At 46.5% G+C, this 21,669-nt stretch overlaps 1 protein-coding gene across 3 annotated transcripts in view; it reads left to right on the forward strand.

The window, feature by feature from the left end:
* LOC130161221 (disco-interacting protein 2 homolog C-like) overlaps window positions 1-21,669 on the forward strand; it is a 45,884-nt gene that overhangs the window by 11,531 nt on the left and 12,684 nt on the right. Inside the window, exons 2-24 of one of the 3 annotated variants that reach the window (XM_056364336.1) lie at window positions 1,416-1,487; window positions 2,212-2,316; window positions 3,056-3,181; window positions 5,830-6,105; window positions 6,729-6,851; window positions 7,424-7,570; window positions 8,044-8,163; window positions 9,467-9,664; window positions 10,545-10,636; window positions 10,943-11,053; window positions 12,550-12,673; window positions 13,019-13,128; window positions 14,083-14,185; window positions 14,310-14,374; window positions 14,652-14,745; window positions 14,916-15,035; window positions 16,192-16,306; window positions 16,803-16,942; window positions 17,850-17,986; window positions 18,850-19,058; window positions 20,379-20,493; window positions 20,639-20,840; window positions 20,960-21,060. In XM_056364336.1, coding sequence (XP_056220311.1) covers window positions 1,416-1,487; window positions 2,212-2,316; window positions 3,056-3,181; window positions 5,830-6,105; window positions 6,729-6,851; window positions 7,424-7,570; window positions 8,044-8,163; window positions 9,467-9,664; window positions 10,545-10,636; window positions 10,943-11,053; window positions 12,550-12,673; window positions 13,019-13,128; window positions 14,083-14,185; window positions 14,310-14,374; window positions 14,652-14,745; window positions 14,916-15,035; window positions 16,192-16,306; window positions 16,803-16,942; window positions 17,850-17,986; window positions 18,850-19,058; window positions 20,379-20,493; window positions 20,639-20,840; window positions 20,960-21,060 — 3,005 coding nt within the window. Of the gene's footprint in view, window positions 1-1,415; window positions 1,488-2,211; window positions 2,317-3,055; window positions 3,182-5,808; window positions 6,106-6,728; window positions 6,852-7,423; window positions 7,571-8,043; window positions 8,164-9,466; window positions 9,665-10,544; window positions 10,637-10,942; window positions 11,054-12,549; window positions 12,674-13,018; window positions 13,129-14,082; window positions 14,186-14,309; window positions 14,375-14,651; window positions 14,746-14,915; window positions 15,036-16,191; window positions 16,307-16,802; window positions 16,943-17,849; window positions 17,987-18,849; window positions 19,059-20,378; window positions 20,494-20,638; window positions 20,841-20,959; window positions 21,061-21,669 lie in introns of all 3 variants that reach the window. The other 2 variants (XM_056364335.1, XM_056364337.1) reach the window with 2 other exon arrangements.

Consider the following 21,669-nt stretch of genomic DNA (forward strand, 5'->3'; position numbering starts at 1 on the left):
CTGCTGGATTTGATTAGTTTCCCCTGTTGGTGACGAGTTAAACAATCAAATTAGAATCAACAAACTAATTAACAAACTGGTGCGAGCCAAGTTAGCGGCACTTAATAGAGGACAAACGAGGACGTGTTAGCTCATATTAGCCCTGCTGTGAGGACCCCGGGGTTCTGTGATTGACAGGTGGTGGGTGGGGGGTGGGGGGGCATCAGTGGTTGCCTAGGCAATGAAAACCCTCCTTCATGGGATGGTAACGAGCTTCTCGATGGCTGCCTGTCCACGTCCTCATGTGAAAAACCTGCTGAGGGCGTCGCACTTTCTGGGACTGATTTAAAAACAAAAGTAATTCGGCTCGGAGCCACGACATCCAAGTCTTTGTCTGCTTGGTCTTTCCTGGGAAAGTCCTCAGGGTCAGAAGAAGAAGGGGCGGGGGGGTTAGCATCAGGAACAATAGTTAAAGCCATGGTGCCGCTGAACACAAAGCCACACAGGAGATTATTAACGGGACATTTTAAGGATTGCTTTGCACCGAACAAGTTTGCAGTAGCGTTAAAACTACAGGTGAATAAATGTATGTGTAGTTCACAGTACTGGCTGGAGACGTGGGAGTCTTGTCCATCCCAGACGATGAGAACTTATCTCTGCGGGGCCTCAGCTGGTTGTTGTCGTCTAAAGGCAGGTTTGGATTGGCTAAGGCAGCTGTGACATCACTGATGCTCGCCTGCTGGACCCACAGAGCTTTGCTGTGACATCACGCTTCTCCTCTTCTGATTGGTTGACTGTTTTCTGAGTGATCCAATAAAAATTTCAGGTAAAAACACAAATCCTGTGAGGTTTGGATGGTGGGTCCAGGTGGGCGGGGCTTGGTGACTGCTTTGTTGTGACATCACAAAGTTCCAGAAGTCCTGACGGCTGGTTTTAAGGCTCAGTTTCTGAATACAGGCCGTGTGCATTTCTCTGTGGACTGAGGCTTTGATACTTTCACAGTATTAATATAGAAGCTAGAGCTGATCTATAATCACACTACACATGGACACAGACCTTTACACTGGGTGTCAAAGTCAAAAAATTATAGTAATTAAACAAATCCAAAGGCTCTTCATACATGGAACAATCAGCATCATTCTTTCTTTTTCACATCCTTCATTTCCATCATTATTCATCTCATTCTTCCTTTTTTTCTGTTGTTTTCGTTTCTGTTTTACATCTTTATCTTTAATTAGAGACAGTGAAAGACTGGGAGAGACAGAAGAGGTTGGGTGATTCAACCCGAGGGCGACACAGTGGCGTGGAGTTCGTACCAACGAGAGCCAGCGCCACTTTCCTTAAAGTTTTTTTTTAGAAATAGACTCTATGACAGAATCAGCCCACGCAGCCGCCGCTGGCTCTCTCACTCTCTATGTATCTCTGTCTGTTTGCAGGGGACATCACTCAGAAGGGTTATGAGAAGAAGAGGTCCAAGCTGATCAGGGCATATGTTCCACATGCTGGAGGTAATTTAGCAGCCTCTGACCCGCCCGCCCCCCCCGGCCTCCTCACACACGCACACACACACACACACACACACCTTCAGCTAAAGTACTCCCATATCACTACTAGAGCATCGATCCGGTTTCATGACAAATACAGTTGCGATGATACTGTACTCTCCTCCATCGATTCAGTCCTCAGCCGCCGCCATTAGTGAATGTAGGTTAAGACTCCCTAGAGCTCAGCTTGGGCCTGCTCCTCTGTATCTGTATCTGAACGTGCTGCAGTCGCTCGCCACCTCCGCCCGCACACACACACGCACACACACACACACACACACACACACACACACCGGCCTCCACACATCCATCACCCAATCTGGTGCATCCTGATCACTTACCGAGTGGATGTAGCTTCAGTAACGACGGGTCACGGGATACTGAGGGATGTTCTGTCACAGCAGCAATGCAGATACCACTTTATTATAATTTCATTTAAGTTATTTTATTATTGTTTTGTTTTATAAAGTCAGAAAAATTTAATTTTTCTGCCGATTCAAATCATCTCCATGTTTGTTTTTCTTTTTATTGCTGTATCTACTGCTTCTGTCAAACGTGGATGTACATATATGTGTGTGTGTGTGTTGTGTCTGTTTATATATATATATGTGTGTGTGTGTGTGTGTGTGTGTGTGTGTGTGTGTGTGTGTGTGTGTCTGTCCGCCTGCTTGTCTGCTTGCCTCTGTAGGAATGGAGGGGCCCATGTCTCACCGGGCCCCGCTCGGCCCGCCCTCTGCTGCCCGTTTCCACCGGCGGAGAACCTCCGGCACGAGAGACGAGCGCTACAGATCAGGTACCTGAGATTTACACAGTTAATTAACAACGAGGCAGTGTCGCCGTGGCAACTGCACATCCTTTACATGCGGGACAGGTTTGTCCGAGTAGGAAAACATAAACATTAAAAAATATAAAACTGTTTATTCATGTTTCTCCTTGTCGTTTAAAATGACTTTAATCCCACGGCGCAGGTCGTGGCGGACACAATGTTCTGTTTGTATTTTCTCACGTTATTGAAAATGTTCAATAAATACAAATATACTGTATATTTATCAAATCTGAGGTAGAAGACATGAATATCAAATGATTTTACTACAGCTGTGATGGATGAGAAGTTGCTGGTTTTCACTTATGATCAGTTTTTCTGCAGCTTCTAAATCAATAAAATACAATGAGCTGGAATTTGCTCTGAAAAGTATTTGAATGGATGAGACGCCAAACGCCACAGAGTTCTCTGTTGGACTCACTCTCCACGGGGACTAGTCATACTGGTCACTGTCGTTTATTGTTAACTGGACTGACATGTTACTGGTGTTGGTCATGACCACTTATCTGGAGCATGCTGCGCTTCATAAACTGATATTAAGCTGCTTCGCTGAGATCTCAGGAGACTCAAAATCCAATCAAACCCAAACAGAAACACACAAATTCAGTAAAACAGTGACCTCAGCCAGGAAAATGCCCTCCTCTCTCTCTCTCTCTCTATCTCTCTCTCTCTCTCACTCTCTCTCTCTCGCCCTCTCTCTCTCTCTCAGACGTCCACACCGAGGCCGTGCAGGCCGTGCTGGCGCGACACGTGGAGAGGAAGGTGGCCGTGCCCATGCCCTCCAAACGGCGTTCGCTGGTGGTGCAGACCTCCATGGATGCATACACGCCTCCAGGTGACGACGCGCGCACGAGAACACTCAGACAACCTTATTCCTTATCTTGAGCCAGATTAGATGATACACACTCTGAGGTGTGTAGCTGCAATGCAAACACGTCTGAGGCAATGAAACAGGATCATTTCACTGAATTAAAATCAATAGACTCAGACTCCAAGCAATCAAGAGTTAGATTTTTCTCTTTTATTTTGAAGGGTTTAATCAATATAATCAGAAGAGAGGAGGCTCTGAGCCTCTCTTCTGATTGGCTGACTGTTTTCTGTGTGATCCAATAAAAATAAAGCAGATTTCAGGTAAAAACCAAATCCTGCAAGTGTTGGATGGTGGGTCCATATGGGCGTGGCTTAGTTGTGACATCACAAAGTTCCAGAAGTCCTGACGGCTGGTTTTAAGGCTCAGTTTCTGAATACAGGCTGTGTGCATTTCTCTGTGGACTGAGGCTTTGATACTTTCACAGTATTAATATAGAAGCTAGACCTGATCTATAATCACACTACACATGGACACAGACCTTTACACTGGAGGAGCTTTAAAAGGTTAAAGAGAAAATGGGAAAATCCACAGTCTTTATAATTTCCCATTGACTCTGAAATAATTGTCATCGTTTAAAAAAAAAAAAAATGCTTGGAAAGAGAAAGAGACACACACACACACTCTGCGCCGTCACTGTGGTTTTCTCTGCTGAACTGGGTCGTACTAAGCCTCAAATGTGACCCGGGAGAGTCCGCCCTGTGCCCAGACAGGATTATGTTGTAACGCCGTGTCTCTGCTCCTCAGACGCTTCGGCTCTGACGGAGAAACTCGACTCGTTTCACCGAAAAAATGCAAATGTGCACATTTTCTGAGGCGTGCGAACCCGCTGACAGATTCACAGTGAAAACAAACCACAGACAGCTGATGTGCGGCAGCCAGCGAGCGGCTGTTAATGCGGCCTGCCACTGGAAATAAGGAGAAAGAAAAATCCTGATTATTAAATATTCTTCGAAGTTTTTCGTGCACTCTGTGACCACCAGAACTTGGAATGGCGAGGTTGACCTTTACCTCAGATACCAGCTTATTGGATTGAACGTAATCAGAGTTGATAACATCGTTTAGATGTTGATGGAATTTTAATGAAGGAAATGTAATAACTTTGTTCGCGGCTAATTTGCTTTTTAACCTCTGAGGAGATTCTTAAGCGAACCTGACGCGGCGAGAGAAGACTCAAATCTGAGCAGAACGTCTGTTGTGGTGGTTAAATGTAAGATTTGTGTTCAGCTGGATGTTTACTGAAGGTCCTGGTGCCTTTTCCTCTCTGTGTTCACACCATTAACTCTTATTTAAAGGAGCAGATTCGGTCTCGGTGCTTCCTCTTGCAGCCTGAAGCCACTTGGAGCTAAATTGGTTGTCGTGGCTGTTCCACGTTAGCTGACTAATTATTGACTTTTTTTTGGGGGGGGGGGGGGGGGGGGGGGGGGTCTGTGAGCTCTGTGAGAGCCTGTTGCCTCCGCCACTTAAAGGTGAATCCCGGTCCGCTGCTGTACTTCGAACAGAGCCGGGGATTTAAAGGAAAGCCTCGGTTCAGATGTGTTTGTTATTACCAGGCTCAGATGTGGAGCCACTGTCACGTCGGCTCAGGGACGTATTTGATTGAATGGGACGTTGAACCTCTCTGGGGATTATAAAGTGGAGGTTTAACTATGATAATGTAGTTGTTATTGTTCTCTTTATATAACAGTGATTACTGAGCCGAGCTAGCTCTGTGGACACCTGAACACAACAACCGTATTCCAGCTTGTTCTTGGGTGTTGAGGTTTAGATGTTGAAGTTCCTCCACGTCAAACTGGGACAGTCATTAATTCTTTATGGAAACACAAAGTCTAAAACATCATTATATGAAACTACACAAACGTATTAGTCAGAGGTGTCCGGTTACTTTTGGCCATCTCGTGTACAAGGCCCCAAATTAATCACATGTCACTGTTTAGCAACAATCTGGGGAACAGCCCCAGATCTGAAGTACATGAAAGTATGTGGAAATCAACAGTATTACAACACTGCAATATGGAAGTAATTGATTGGTCAGATTTGGAAGTAAATCAATAACTTTGGAGTTTTTAAAAGATGAGCAGATGCTTCAAACCATCATCAGCTGTCACATTTCAGTTTTTACATGTAACAGTTTAAATAAGAAGCTGTTTGATTGGAAACTTTCACCTGAAGAAAATAACATGTTATTATTTTATCACTGACATGTTCTATATGTTCTATATGTTCTATATGTTCTATATGTTCTATATTAATGCAGCTGATCTGAAGTCACAGCACCTTTGAACCTTTGTTTTGCTGCTATGTTAAAGGAATATACTCTCGTGTCTGAAGGGTAAATACAGATAGGTGCTGCTTAGCTTAGCCTAGCTTAGCTTAGCTTAGCATAAAGCCTGAAAACAGTGGGAAACAGCCTGAAAAAAGCAGCTCTAACAGAACAAAGTGTAAAATAACAAGTTGCTGCTTTATGGAGATTATTATTATTATTGAACTATTCCTTTAATGTGTGGATATATAACATATATGTTAAACTGCTTCTGTGTTGATGTGTTGAGCTTTTCTCTTTACAAATAATGGCGGTTACTGACTCTCACTAGGCCTGTCCCCCCTGTGCTCAGACTCGTCGTCGGGCTCGGAGGAGGAGGCGGGGCCGGGCGACGACATGTCCGGCATGGAGCACTGGATGAGCCGCCCTTCCCAGTTAGGCCCCGCCCACCTGGGCTCCACCTCCTCCTCGTCTTCGTCAACGCAGAGCGGAGGCAGCGGCAACGCCGGGCGGCTGGCCGACTCGCTGGCGCACACGCACATCTCGCACCTGGCGCACACGCACCTGGCGCACACGCACCTGGGCCAGTCGCACCACCAGCAGAGCCACCTGTCCCAGTCACACCACGGTAAGGCTGCACTGGTTCTTACTGGGTTGGTTTATTTCTCCTGTTTGATGACGACCTGCCAGACCGCTGTGTTTCCATAAGGGCGGGTCCTCACATTGAAGGGGGTATTATATATATTTATATATATATATATTTACCTGTTAGGGGCCTATTACATTTGCAATTAACCCAATTACCAATTATCAATTAGATAATATACGTAAAAACTCATAGATCTAATAATGTGAACAAACATTCCTGTTGTTACTGATTTGTTTCTGTCTCATCTTGCACAGTATTTATTACATTACATTAATATTACATTACATTTATTACATTTTATATGTTTTTATTTATTTCATTCTTCACATTACAGTTCATATTCCCATTGTAGCTTCTCGTTTGACGCCGTTTTTATGCTGCAGTCAATTTTCATTCATAATTCATCCACCCTCTTTACTCATCATTGACTTCTTCAGTTTGTTTACACCACCTCCATCTTCTCTATGGACACGTGCATGTTCTTTTTAAAACACTCGCCTCCAAGAGCCGTTGCATTTCCCCGTCACCTTGAACTCCACGTGTGTGTGTGTGTGTGTGTGTGTGTGTGTGTGTGTGTGTGTGTGTGTGTGTTGTGACCTCAGGTATCGGCCACCTGTCTCTGAAGAGGAAGGGCGCTCTGAGCGTCGCAGAGAACGGAGGATCTCTGCGGCGATCCTGCGAGTTTGGATCCGACATGCTGTGGCCACCGCCGCTGGAGTCCGACGGTAGGTCCAACCCCCTTTTACCCATCACCCATCTCTGCAGGATGTGCATGTGTGAACACATTTATGACATTTATGAACGTATTGACAGATCCCAATAAATCTGATTTATTAGAGGAACATTTTGATCTGAAATCAAAGATATCGAACTCAGATCTTTTTTTTAATCATCCATCTATAAAAACCTAAATTATGCACGCTCTCTGTTAGAGTTTAGAATATTAATAGTTATTGACGAGCCCCCTGTAATAAAAAGATATACTCTGCTGTTTCTTTCTGTAGATTTATTTTGAAGGAACCGGTTGAATGATGAGATTGTGTTTTGAAAAGCTGGTTTCATGTCAACACTTCCTCTTATAAACTGTGCTTTCATGTATTTAAAGGCATCGTGTTTTATTGAACCTCACACGTTCCTGTGTGTGACCCAAACCAATGTAAAAGTCAGAACCAGCATCAGAGCGTGCGACAGCGAAACGACGAACAGCTCAGTGATAAACATGATCAATGATTCACCACCGGTTCGTCTGTTTGTCTGTCTGCCTCTCCCTCTGCTCCCTCCATCTGTCCCCTCCCAGAGAACCACTCGGCCCCCCCGGACGTGACGGGCTACTCTTCGGACTCGTCCCACTCCCACACCGAGCGTCACCACATGGCCAACATGGGAACCATCGCCAGGAACACGCAGAAGTACGGCAACGCCGAGCGCATGGAGACGGGCGACGGTGAGAGTCAGGTCGCACCTTTAACCCGCTCCCAGCTGGAGCCTCCGAGCAAAGATGCTGAAGGCAGTCAGATGAAAATAGAAACTCTTTAATCAGGAGGTGAACTCTAATTGGATCACCACCTCAGAGAACTGACCAATTAGAGTGAGGCTGCTGGTGTCGCTCCCCTGGATGAACAGATTGGATGTTTTTTAAAGAAAGCTGACGGAGCACATTTGTTCTGAAAGCTGTATTTACTGTTTGTTGTTTAGTTCTTTTCCTTGAAAGCCAGTCTTGAGATTTGAACCGGCAACTCTAGTCTCCTTATTACGGACAGTTGCCGTGACGCTGGAGGTTTGTCGGGTTCGTTATCGATAAAATAACGAGGACTGACACGGCTTTTCACCATCTTTACAACCGTGTGTGTGTGTGTGTGTGTGTGTGTGTGTGTGTGTGTGTGTGTGTGTGTGTGTGTGTGTGTGTGTTTCTCCCAGGTGTCCCGGTCAGCAGCCGTGTGTCGGCTAAGATCCAGCAGCTGGTGAACACGCTGAAGCAGCCGCGCAGACCTCCGCTACGAGAGTTCTTCGTCGACGACTTTGACGAACTTCTAGAGGGTTAGAAACAGTTTTTGAATCTTCACGTTTCCGTCTGCTTTCTGTTAATTTAACGGTTCCGTATTTAACACTTTTATTTTTGAAGTGTTGATCCATAAGAAGATATATTTGTGGGTTTTGTGTCCGGCTTCTCTCTGGAGTCTCTAGTAACAACAGGTCGGCTGAATGTTTTCTGAGTGATCCAATAAAAATAAAGCAGATTTCAGGTAAAAACACTCAGAGAAACCAAATCCTGTAAAGGTTTGGATGGTGGGTCCAGGTGGGCGGGGCTTGGTGACTGCTTTGTTGTGACATCACAAAGTTCCAGAAGTCCTGACGGCTGGTTTTAAGGCTCAGTTTCTGAATACAGGCTGTGTGCATTTCTCTGTGGACTGAGGCTTTGATACTTTCACAGTATTAATATAGAAGCTAGAGCTGATCTATAATCACACTACACATGGACACAGACCTTTACACTGGAGGAGCTTTAAGTTTATCTTCATACCTCGGAGTCGTAAAGATATGACAGTTATAATAATCGTCCACTGCAGCCTGAGGAACTGAACCAAGATGTTGATGTTTCGATATAAAAAGTCTCTGACGTGATTCTGAAAGTTTAAAAACACTTCTTAATGGTTCAACACCTTGATAACTTACGCTCACATCCCTATCACACCTGTGTGCGAGTGTGAAGAAATATTTTCATCTACAGAAACAGACGATGGAGAGCAAATGATTTGCAGCCTGGTTCCTGCAGAGCTCAAAGTTCTCTATAAGTATTTATAAACGTATATGGAGGGAATCTGCCGCTCGCTCCGTCTGTCGGCCGTTTGCTCAGCTTCACCATCTGGCTGCGTTTTCTATCTTCGTCCTCCGTCTCTTCGCTTCTCTCTCATTGTCTGTAGAAACCTCAGAAGAAGAAGTGTTTCTTCAGTTAGGACACATCACAGTGGGCTGTAAATATCTGTGGTTGGTGTTGATGTGGTGGTTCAGACCTTCACTTCACTCTGGAGCCATTTTTTAAATTTATTTCTTTATGACAATGACTCAAAGTTGAATCCTTCCCTCTGCGGCTCGCTGCTGTCTGGATATCTGGACAGCGAATCAGCTGTCCAGATATTAACACGCTGCGTTTGTGTTAATAACAGATTAATTATCAGCCGTTTGTTAGTGTGATTACAGCTTCCTTACAGCTTCGGCTGAATGTTTCCATGTGTTGTTTTCAACACAACTCGACCGTAAACAAGCTGTGAACAGTGAAGCTTTGTGAGCTCGATGATGATGATGATGATGATGATGACATTATCCGTCTCCCCATCTCCAGTCCAGCAGCCGGACCCCAATCAGCCTCGGCCGGAGGGGGCGGAGATGATGCCGGTGCGGGGCGAGGCGCTCGGGGTGGTCACTAACTGGCCCCCCTCCCTGGAGGCGGCGCTCCAACGCTGGGGAACCATCTCCCCTAAAGCCCCCTGCCTCACCAGCCTGGACACGGCGGGGAAGCCGCTCTACGTGCTCACATATGGTAACCAGACGCTCAGCGGCTTCACACGCTCCTTTACATCATTTATTGATGAAGCAGAACAGATGATGGTGACGGAGAGAGTTCTGCAGCTGAGAGGAAACTCAACTTTTTAAGAACTTAAAATCTCATCTCTCTCATGTGGTTGATAAAAATGCATGGAGACATTCATCACGCACACATTCACATCAAGTTGTTTTTTTACTTTGTTCCTTTTTCTCTGGGACAAACTTGTGTATTTGATTAAAAAAGAAACAGCTTTTGGACCAGCGGTCGGCGACTGGCGGCCCGCGGGCCAACACCGGCCCTCGAGCTGTGATGTTCTCGCCGCCGTCAAAATAAAACAGTTAATTCAGTAAATATGAAGAATCTGAACAGACATCTGCTTCATTTTGGTCTGTATCAAAAAAAACATTGAAATTCATTCACCAAATGTTTCGTATCAGGGAACATGGACTGTGTTTTCATGTATTTTTAGGTTAATCTGTCATCAAGTACTTAGGAAAATAAAATCTTGTGGAAGAAAAATCTGAGCTCCAGCACAGACAGAACGTTTTTATCAAGGACCTTGACTTTGGATTCTGATGAAGGTCTAAAACAAAAAAACGTTGTGTCTTCAGTAAAAACAGATTTTTGTTGTAACGTTATTTATCTTTCCTGTTTCCCCTCCACCTCGTGCGCATTACACAACACTTTCTTTTAATTATAATCTGTAATAAAATAGAAATAATTCTCTGAATGTCAACAGTGACCTCTCACTGGAGACAGTACTCTCATCCTCAAAATAGAAATCCAACAACACACACTCACATCCTGTGAACTCTCCCTCCCTCCCCCCCCCCTCTCTCTCTCACCCTCCTGTCCTGTGTCCTCCTCCCTGCAGGGAAGCTGTGGTCTCGCAGCATCAAGCTTGCCTACAACATCCTCCACAAACTGGGCAGCAAGCAGGAGCCCATGGTGCGACCGGGTGATCGGGTGAGTCACGCTCCAGCACCAGCACCAACACCACCAACACCAGCACCAGCACCACCAGCACCAACACCAGCACCAACACCAGCACCAACACCAGCACCACCAGCACCACCAGCACAGGCTGTGGTTTCTTGTCTTGGTGCAGCTGCCTGTAATGAATCTTCAGTGAAACCTGATCATCACATGTTTCTTCATATGTTTAAATGTTTGTGTCAAAAGGATTTTCAGACCTTTCAGAGGGGAAAAGAAAAGCTTGATCTGAACCCGTCTCCTGTTCTCTCTCTCACCCCCCTCCCCCTCCCCCCCAAGGTGGCGTTGGTGTTCCCCAACAACGACCCGGTGGCCTTCATGGTGGCTTTCTACGGCTGCCTGCTGGCTGAGGTGGTCCCCGTCCCCATCGAGGTGCCGCTCAGTCGCAAGGTACTTGAAATCCACCTCCATGTTTAACCCCCACCCCCCCCACCCCTGTTCCCCACAGTAAATAAAGAGCTCTTTACAGCTCATCTATCACCACAGCTGCTCTGTGGTCCTCACGCTGACCCTGCAGCCCCCCCCCCCCCCCCCCGCGCCTTGGTTTCTCTCGGGGAGGTCAGGTAATTTCATTTTTTTTTTTTTACAGCGCCGCTCTGTAACATTAATCCTCTCTCTGGTTTGGTTTCGGCCACATCTGTTGTTCACCTCCAAAAAACGCTCCTGCTGCGTTTCACACAAACTGTTGAAGCGATGTTTTCGTTCTCAGCTGTTCACCAGCAACAAGCGTCTCTGAGGAAACGATCCCGTCCGACATTTATTCCTGCTGCCCCACAGCTGTTGATCTGTTGTGTGTTGCCCCCCCCCCTCCCGGGAACACGAACGTCCGGTGGTATTCCTTTATTTTAGCGGTTTGACACACCGGGGGGTCGGTCGGCACGGTTACGCACTGATCACACGCTGCAGCAGAAAATGCCTTTAGCTGCACGCCTGTCGCCGCTCTTGAACCCCTTCCCCCATCATGCATCTGTGCTGCAGGATTTTCCATAAAATCTCTGTTTTCATGTGGAGAGCGGACGAAGCAGCAGCAGCAGCAGCAAACATCACCACCTGTGTGTGTGTGTGTGTGTGTGTTGTGTGTGTGTGTGTGTGTGTGTGTGTGTGTGTGTGTACAAGTGTGTAATGTTTCTGTAGAGGAAGTTCCTCCTCATCTTACACGTCTCTTCTCTGTGCCAAACGTTAAACTGTGAATCCTTGATGCAACACAATCTACACACACGACTCAAAGGGAAACTAATTACAGATCTGGTTTATACAGAGAGGAAAATATTAATATGAGAATATTATATATTAGAAAAGTTTGGATTTTACCAGAAAAGAAAAAGTCACAACCAGTTAATGGATGAAATCATCTCCTGGGTTTGTTGTTTCTGAAAACAGCGTCACGACTCTGACTGAGGCCTCATTTTCTCAAAGTTTGATTTAATTTTTTTTTAAACTTTTCTTGTGCAGAAGTATAAAAAATAAATTTACAGCCAAGATCAGATCTGTGCAGCTGAAATAATGTTTTAGCAGATAATCTCTCGCCAGTAGCTGGTGACACATGTTTACACTGAGGGAATCACTTTAGTATAGAAAGTAGAGGGGTACTGTGTGTGTGTGTGTGTGTGTGTGTGTGTGTGTGTGTGTGTGTGTGTGTGTGTGTGTGTGTTGTGTGTGTGTGTGTGTGTGGCTGACATTCAGCTCTCCAGTCCTGTGGCCATCTGCAGCCTGTGAGGCAGAGATGATCTGGGATTATTCACGCAGAGAAACTGCACTTGAAGACGGATCAGAGTTGCCGTGGTTTCCGCTGCGTCCGGCTCTTTCTATAATCACGGATCAAAAGCAGCAAACCTGAAGAGAAGAGTTGGATTTATTTTTGTGTATGTGTGTGTGTCGTCCAATAGGACGCCGGCAGCCAGCAGATCGGATTCCTGTTGGGCAGCTGCGGCGTTACCGTGGCGCTGACCAGTGACGCCTGCCACAAGGGTCTGCCCAAGAGTGCAACAGGAGAGATCCCACAGTTCAAAGGTGAGAGGGAAGATCATCAATCATGGCTGGGGGGGGGGTCTGTCAGGAGTGCACATAATGAGAACATGAGCAGGAGGCGGGGCTTAGTCTGACATGAACGTGTGAAACATTCAAACGCTCACACGTAGAAATAACCATGAAGAGAAAACACAAAGACGTCACATGAGGTTTCTGATGATTTTTAACTTCAGGTGTAAAATTTTATTTATTTTGATTTTATTATTGGTTTAATGTGAGAATAAAATCATTTAATTATGATATATGCTCTCTCTCTCTCTGTCTCTTTCTCTCTCTCTCTCCCTCTCTCTCTCTCTCTCTCTCTCTCTCTCTCACCCCTCCCTGCAGGTTGGCCCAAGTTGCTGTGGTTTGTAACAGAGTCCAAGCATCTCTCCAAACCTCCCAGAGACTGGTTCCCTCACATCAAAGACGCAAACAACGACACTGCTTACATAGAGGTCAGCTGACACACACACACACACACACACACACACACACACACACATCAGCCTGTCTCCTCTTCATCAGCCTCTGTGCTGCTGGTTCACTTCCTGTCTGACTGAGGTCTAAAACTAATGGAGCTTTGATTTATGCAGCGCATTAAAAATCTAATGTCTCTTATCAGTGTAATCACCAGATTAATCAAACAGAAGCAGATTTCTGATTCTGCGTTCTACAACATTAGTTGATTGATCTCATTTTAAAGGAGCAGTTTGATGTTTTGAGATACGTAGATCGACGCCTCTCTCAGTCAGGAGAAAGTTAAAGTTCTTCTTCTCCAGCTTCAGTGATTTCCTGGTGAAATATTGTTTCTTTTTACTCGTTGTTTTCTGTTCAGAAAGAAGAAGATTTAATGTCCTGGTAGGTGGGACAGAGACAGACGAGCTGTTTCCTCCTGCTTCCAGTCTGTGTGATAAGCTAAGCTAACTGTTAGCTTCATATCTACCAGGTGTCGGGCCTCTAAAGGACATTTCTCAAAATGTTGAACCGTTCTTTAAATTTTGTTTCATAAAGCGTCAAGAATATTTTATGAACAGCGTCGTCTGATACTTTATAATCAATCGATCAATTAACATTGTTTTTTTTATTTTAACATGTTCTGGTTCCAGCTTGATAAATGTAACATCAGCTGTTTTATATCGATGTACGTTAAATGTTTGACTGTAGCTCAGACAATCTGACGACGTCACCAAAGACTCTCATTATTAAAACCCTAAAATTCTTAATTTTTGTTTCTTCGATCTAAATTTTGCAGTTTTTTTTTATTAGTTTGGATTTATTAACTTTATTTTCATGGGTAGCATCTCATACGTCAGACATTTTAAAATGATCAAATAAATAAATGCTGATCCTCTCCTCCGTCTCCTCTCCTCCGTCTCCTCCCATCCCTCCGTCTGTTGTTTTCCTCTCAGTATAAAACCTGTAAGGACGGCAGCGTGCTGGGCGTCACGGTGACGAGGATCGCTCTGCTCACACACTGCCAGGCTCTCACCCAGTCCTGCAGCTACACTGAGGGTACGCACGCACGCACACACACACACACACACACACACACACACACACACACAGACATAGACAGCTCAATGTCTAGGTCACAATTTAATAATTCAGCCCGTTTTCTCCTCCTCTGCGTCTGTAGCCGAGACCATAGTGAACGTTCTTGACTTTAAGAAGGACGTGGGCCTGTGGCACGGCATCCTGACGGTAAGATACCCGCTGCAGGTCGGAGGTCGTGACCCTCATTTCCTGTTTGTTTTCCACCCTTTTAATTGAAGGTGGGGGAGGGGGGAAACAACGAGAATCAATTTGGCGTTTAAGTAAAACTTCAAACTGTTTCTGCCTCTCGTAACTTTGATGTGAAATCCTGTGTTTTAATATTTCGCTGACACATGATAGAAATGTGAAACAGCTCTTTCAGCTTTAAATATCATCTCCTTCTATGTGTGTGTGTGTGTGTGTGTGTGTGTGTGTGTGCGTGCAGAGCGTGATGAACATGATGCACGTGATCAGCGTGCCCTACTCGCTGATGAAGGTCAACCCTCTGTCGTGGATCCAGAAAGTCTGCCAGTACAAAGGTCAGACACACACTCCACCTGTCACTCAGCTCAGTCAATCCACTCCATTCACCTGTCCGTCAAATAGATTACATGCTAATTTCCCTCTGTCTGTCTGTGTGTGTGTGTGTGTGTGTGTGTGTGTGTGTGTGTGTGTGTGTGTGTGTGTGTGTGTGTGTGTGTGTGTGCAGCCAAGGTGGCCTGTGTGAAGTCCAGAGACATGCACTGGGCTCTGGTGGCCCACAAAGACCAGAAGGACATCAACCTGAGCTCGCTGCGCATGCTGCTGGTGGCCGACGGATCAAACCCCTGTAAGGTCGCTCTCTCTCTCTCTCTCTCTCTCTCTCTCTCTCTCTCTCTCTCTCACACACAGACGAGGCGAGTTTAAACAGGTGTATTAGAGATAGAGAATGTCAGGGAAATGGATGGACTCTCTCGGGAAGGCGGGAAACTGGGTCACTTTACAGGAATAGAGCGGGATGTGTCCGACCGCGCGCATTCGGCACAATAAATGGATTTCAACCCGACCGGAGTGAAAACGACTGAGCTGTAACTGTAGGAACCAGGAAGTGATGTATTGTAGTTCTGCATGTTTTAGCCCGTTAGCTTCAGAGGTCTGTTAACCAATCACAGTCATTCTCTTGTTCTCACAGTTCAGTTCAGGATCAACTCACAGCTTTGAAACTTTCCTGATGTTGGTATTTCATTAAAGCGACCACAGATTCTGTTTTTTATATATATATATATATATATATACATATACATTACACTGTGACATCAGAGAATCAGTTTTATATTTAAGGAAAATGTATTTAACCTCAGTTTAATCAGGAAAACCTCATTTTTAAACGTGTCCGGCACCAGCTGGTTACAGACAAACAACACGTCAGATAAAACACAACGTGCATCAAATACAGAATTTAACAGAAATGTAATTACACTGAGAGTTTACCAGGTGTGTCAGTGTGACAGGTGTCCTTTGCAGTGATGAACCTACGGAGAATTATCACCTGTTAATCCGCAGCTGCTCTCGGCTTCATGGAGCTTTTAACTCTGTAGAAACAGTTGAAAACAAAATGAAGATCAGCCTGCAGAACATTTTGTTCTCAGACGCAGCTTTGGTTTGATTTCTGACATCACAGCTGGTCCGTTCAGTGTTTCTTTCAGCAGCCAATTCATGCATCTTTAATGTTGGCACGTCCTTGAACGCGCCACCGCCGCAACAGAAGCCGTACAGACAGGAAGTTGCTCTCTGTGATGGATGAGCTGGACTTCACTGCACACTCCACAGACCTGAGTTCAGCAGCTGTAGCGTTATGAAACAGCCTCCAGTAATCAAATTATTTAGGATGAAACATCAGTGTCGTCCTTTAAGTGTTTTTTAATAACGTTCAGGACGCCGCCGCGTTCATCTTTCGGACCCTAATGGCTGTTTAATTTGTGTGTGTGTGTGTGTGTGTGTGTCAGGGTCCATCTCCTCCTGCGACGCCTTCCTCAACGTCTTTCAGACCAAAGGCCTGAGAGCCGAGGTCATCTGTCCCTGCGCCAGCTCCCCCGAGGCGCTCACCGTGGCCATCAGGAGGTAAACACACACACACGCACATGCACACACACACACACACACACACACACACACACACACACACACTGTACGCATGCTCCTGCTTTATATACACAGATTATACAAACGTGCACACACAAACACAGAAGCACAAATATGCAAATGTTCTTATGAACACACACGTCCACACAGAGACGACGTGTAAACACAGGATTACATATACCAGAGAGACTGATCAATCAAAGTGATCAACACGCTTGAACAGAAAGCCACAGAATGAGTCTAATGGGTGTAAAAAGATGGAGGAATTGATGACGTCAAGTTCTCAGTTTCAGCAGAGATCAGACTTCGTTTAGAAAAACCTGCAGGATTCTGTTCATACGCAAATGCCAGCACTGATGTGTCTTGTGTCTGTGTGTGTGTGTGTGTGTGTGTGTGTGTGTGTGTGTGTGTGTGTGTGTGTGTGTGTGTGCGTGTGCGTGTGCGTGTGCGTGTGTGTGTGTGTGTGTGTGTCCAGGCCAGTGGAGGACAGCAGCCAGCCTCCGGGTCGAGGCGTCCTGTCGATGCAGGGTCTGACATACGGGGTCGTCAGGGTCGACACAGAGGAACGTCTCTCAGTGCTCACCGTGCAGGACGTGGGCACCGTCACACCAGGAGGTACGTGTGTGTGTGTGTGTGTGTGTGTGTGTGTGTGTGTGTGTGTGTGGTTGCCATAGTGAAAGCTAGAGTTAAAGCTCTCAGCACAGAAACACTCCAGCTGCTCCTCAGTCTCTTCTCTGATCAGATCGTTCCTGATTTCAATCTAAACTGTTTTAAACGGATCCTTACAGCATTTAACAAATTATCACACATTACATTTTATAAAACTCGTGTATGAGCTCGTTGTGTTACATGTGAAAGTCACTTTGCTCAGACGAAGGAGTGTAAACAGAATCCGAACAGAACCCAAGTGCAGCTCAGTGATCTGCAGCTGATTAAAGCCACAGCTCCTCAAACATCACTGACACGCTCTCACTCCGCCCGGTGTTCACCGCAGGAACTACAGCTGCTGCACCGACCGAGGACTCTGTCGTTAAAAAGAGGGGCGGGGGTTAAAGGAATCTGTCAGCTTTGATTGAGGAGTTCCTCTCTCTCGTGAGCGAGGAGCTTTTACTTTGAAAGAGCATAACCCATACCTAAAGGTTAAAGCTGCAGATTTATGGCTGAGTCACTGGAGACTGATGGGGATCTGTGCGCTGTATGAAGAGAAGAAACTGATTCCAGATGCTGTAGATTTTTCTGTTTTTTAACCCAGTTACTACGGTAACCTGGTTCAGGGGGGGGCGATGCAGACGTTATAACTGGGTTAGAACAACCTACTTTAAGACGAAACTTTAGAGACGTGACTAAGACGTGTGGATCGTGCCTCTGAACAGGTGCAGTGGGAGTGAATAACAGTTCATTTGGGATCAGGAACAGATTTATTCAAGGAAACAGGAAGAAACTGAAAAGGTGTTAATGCTGCGTTTCCCCTCTCTCTCTCTCTCTCTCTGTGTGTGTGTGTGTGTGTGTGTCGTTCACTCAGGCCTGGTGTGTGTGGTGAAGCCGGAGGGCGTCCCGCAGCTCTGTCAGACGGACGAGATCGGCGAGCTCTGCGTCTGCTCCATCGCCACGGGAACCTCCTACTACGGCCTCACCGGCATGACCAAGAACACCTTCGAGGTGAGGCGACCACAAACAGAGCGCACGTCCTCTACAGAGATACATGATCGTTTCACATGTTAAAGCTCCTCCAGTGTAAAGGTCTCTGTCCATGTGTAGTGTGATTATAGATCAGCTCTAGCTTCTATATTAATACTGTGAAAGTATCAAAGCCTCAGTCCACAGAGAAATGCACACAGCCTGTATTCAGAAACTGAGCCTTAAAACCAGCCGTCAGGACTTCCTGTAACTTTGTGATGTCACAACAAAGCAGTCACCAAGCCCCGCCCACCTGGACCCACCATCCAAACCTTGCAGGATTTGGTTTCTCTAAGTGTTTTTACCTGAAATCTGCTTTATTTTTATTGGATCAGTCAGAAAACATTCAGCCAATAAGAAGAGAGGCTCAGAGCCTCCTCTCTTCTGATTGGCTCACCGACCTGTTGTTACTAGAGCTCCAGAGAGAAGCCTGAGAGAGGAGATGTAAAACTACACAGAGAAGGTTTTTATATCTTCTGATGGATCAACACTTGAAAATAAAAGTCAGGAGAAGAAAGAAATATGTAGCTTTAATTTCTTTACATTACATAATTAAAGAGGAATCGTCGACTCGGCACTGATGATCTGTGATTATAACCTTTGTAATATAACGAACCGTCTTGACCGTCGTCTCATTCCTCCGCAGCTCGTCTGAGAAGCAGCAGTTTGACATTCTCCATGTAAAAGTCCTGAGTTAAAAATACTGTCATATCTGATCTTGGCTGTGTCGTGCTGCCCTAGTGCTGGCTGGTTGCCATGGAGACTCTGCAGCTGAACGCCTGTGTGTGTGTGTGTGTGTGTGTGTGTGTGTGTGTGTGTGTGTGTGTGTGTGTGTGTGTCTGCAGGTCTACCCGGTGAGCTCCAGCGGGGGGCTGATCAGCGAGTACGCCTTCGTGCGGACCGGCCTGCTGGGCTTCATCGGCCCCGGCGGCCTCGTCTTCATCACGGGCAAGATGGACGGGCTCATCATGGTGAGCGGGCGGAGGCACAACGCCGACGACATCGTGGCCACGGCGCTGGCTGTGGAGCCGATGAAGTTTGTCTACAGAGGCAGGTGGGTGTGTCTTTAAACAACCCCGGGGGGGGGGGGTCAGTTTCTAACGTCGTTCCCATCGACAGCAGCTGAACGGCGGCCGGACGTCCGACCCTGGCACATTCACTGTCACGCTGATAAATGAGCGAACCCCCCCCCTGCACATAATAAATCTAATAAAGTAGAGCAATAGTGGATGAATCCAGAAACGGTAATGGAGTGAGGTTTAATTGTGTCCACGGCCGCCGAGGACGACATCCATCTTTCACCTGACAGAGCGACGACGTCCTCGGCGGATATTTAAAGCAGCTGCAGGAACCGTGAATCCTGAAGCTCTAAAACACGGAGAAACGAAACTGTTTCGATGCAGGTGATGAAATGTGAAGGAGGCTGGAGCGTTCAGTGTGTGTGCGGGCTCTCTCTCTCTCTCGCTCGCTCGCACACGCACTGAACAGTTTGTTCTTATTGTGTCTTTGAGTTTCCTCTGAACCTGAGCGGGAGAACCAAGCTGTGATCCACCTGCAGAGGAGCTTCCACCTGAAAACAGATGAACCTCCAGCCGACACCGTTTCAGATTCCTGCCGCTCTCCGTCTGATGTGACACTCTGACTCTTAAAAGCTGAGGATCTGAAGGACTCTCATTTTAAATCAGACGCTTCACTAACTGCTGCTGACACTCTTCTTCTTCTTCTTCTTCTTCTTCATCTTCTTCTTTTTCTTCTTCTTCTTCTTCTTCTTCTTCTTCTTCCTCTTCTCACTGTTGTCAGCTCACTTATTTCTGAAGCTCTTTTAACCACAGAAAAGTTTCACCACAGAAGAAGTATCACCCTGAGCTCTTCGGTCCGGGGGTCTGAGCTCGTGTGGTAATGAACAGCGCGGTGTCGGCCATGTTCAGCATCCTCGTCCTCGTTTTTCCTCTCTTGAATTTCCTCGTCGTCGAGGCGGAGGAGCTTTTTGAAAACTGATGAAATGTTGTCAGGGTTACACTCGAGGCAGATTTCACTGCTGCTTTCACACAATGACTCATCTGTTGCAGTTAAATAAAAACCTCTCTCTCTCTCTCTCTCTCTTCCTCTCCATGATGGAGGAAGGATTTCTCCACTCAGGTCTACTTTAGTATTTTTGGGCGGGAAAGAGCCGCGGTCATCTGATCTAAATCTGATGTTCACGGAGCAGCAGTGACTCGTCGTCGTGTTTAAAGCTGCAGCTAACTGTTGTTTTTATTATCCATTAATCAGCTGATTATCTTTGAGTTTGTGAATGAATCCTGAGTGAATCCTGGACGAGTCGACTGTGAGGTAAAGAGACTGACCTGCGTCTGATGCGTGTCCGTCCCTGCAGGATAGCCGTGTTCTCGGTGACGGTGCTGAGGGACGAGAGGATCGTGGTCGTGGCCGAGCAGCGGCCCGACTCCACGGAGGAGGACAGCTTCCAGTGGATGAGCCGCGTCCTGCAGGTGGGAGGAGCCTGATGATGATGATGATGATGATGATGATGATGATGATGATGATGGTTCAACACTAAATCATATTAGGCTGAGTAGCAGCCTTTTACATGAAGTAAGACACCAGACTGTCGTTGTCTCCCCCCCCCCCCCCCAGGCCATCGACAGTATCCACGGCGTGGGCGTGTTCTGCCTCGCCCTGGTCCCGGCCAACACGCTGCCCAAGACTCCTCTGGGCGGGATCCACCTGTCCGAGATCAAGCAGCTGTACCTGGAGGGGGGGCTGCACCCCTGCAACGTCCTCATGTGCCCCCACACCTGCGTCACCAACCTGCCCAAACCACGGCAGAAACAGCCAGGTGAGACACGCAGTCCTGTGTTTGTCCCCCGGGGTCGTCCTCGAGACGGGCTTTGGTCTGTAGCTCAATACTCTGTGTGTGTGTGTGTGTGTGTGTGTGTGTGTGTTTGTGCTCTGCAGAGATCGGACCTGCCTCTGTGATGGTGGGGAATCTGGTGTCAGGGAAGAGGATCGCTCAGGCCAGCGGCAGAGATCTGGGACAAACCGACGACAACGACCAGGTGAGAGAGAGACACACACACACACACACACACACAGATGTTTGGACTCTGGGTCGGAGTGTCTCCCTCCTCTGCCTCCAGATGTTTGATGTCTTGTTTTCATGAATATTTCAGCAGTGAGGGAAGTGAAGGTCAACACTGTCTCCTTGACGACTGATTTTTAAAAGTTGACATTTTGGAGAAACAACACAGCCCGGCCATCTCGATGTGAAGCCGCGATTTATTTAGGATCATAATAATCAGCTGACGAAAGCGGCCAATCAGCGCAGAGGAAACTGCATCAGCGAAACTGCTCACACATTTTATTCTCCAGTCAGTTTGTGGCGTCAGCAGGTTGTTTCTCACCTGAAACTGATGGTAAAAACTAAAGATTGATTCTCACTTCCTGTGCAGCAGCAGCAGCAGCAGCAGCAGCAGCAGCTCCAGTATTGACTGAAGTGGAGTTTTATGTCTCATGCCTGGTTTGCAGTTTCACATGATGTGCTGATGTTAGAGGGAATTCTGGGAGAAAAGCGCAGGTTTACAACCCGCAGTCAGTTCAGATCAGAAAGGTTCAGTTTGGATCCTGAACCTGGAAACAGGAAGTGTGTGGAGCTACGGAGAGGAGAC

Source organism: Seriola aureovittata, chromosome 20, assembly GCF_021018895.1.
Source record: "Seriola aureovittata isolate HTS-2021-v1 ecotype China chromosome 20, ASM2101889v1, whole genome shotgun sequence".
NCBI classification, from domain to species: Eukaryota; Metazoa; Chordata; class Actinopteri; order Carangiformes; family Carangidae; genus Seriola; species Seriola aureovittata.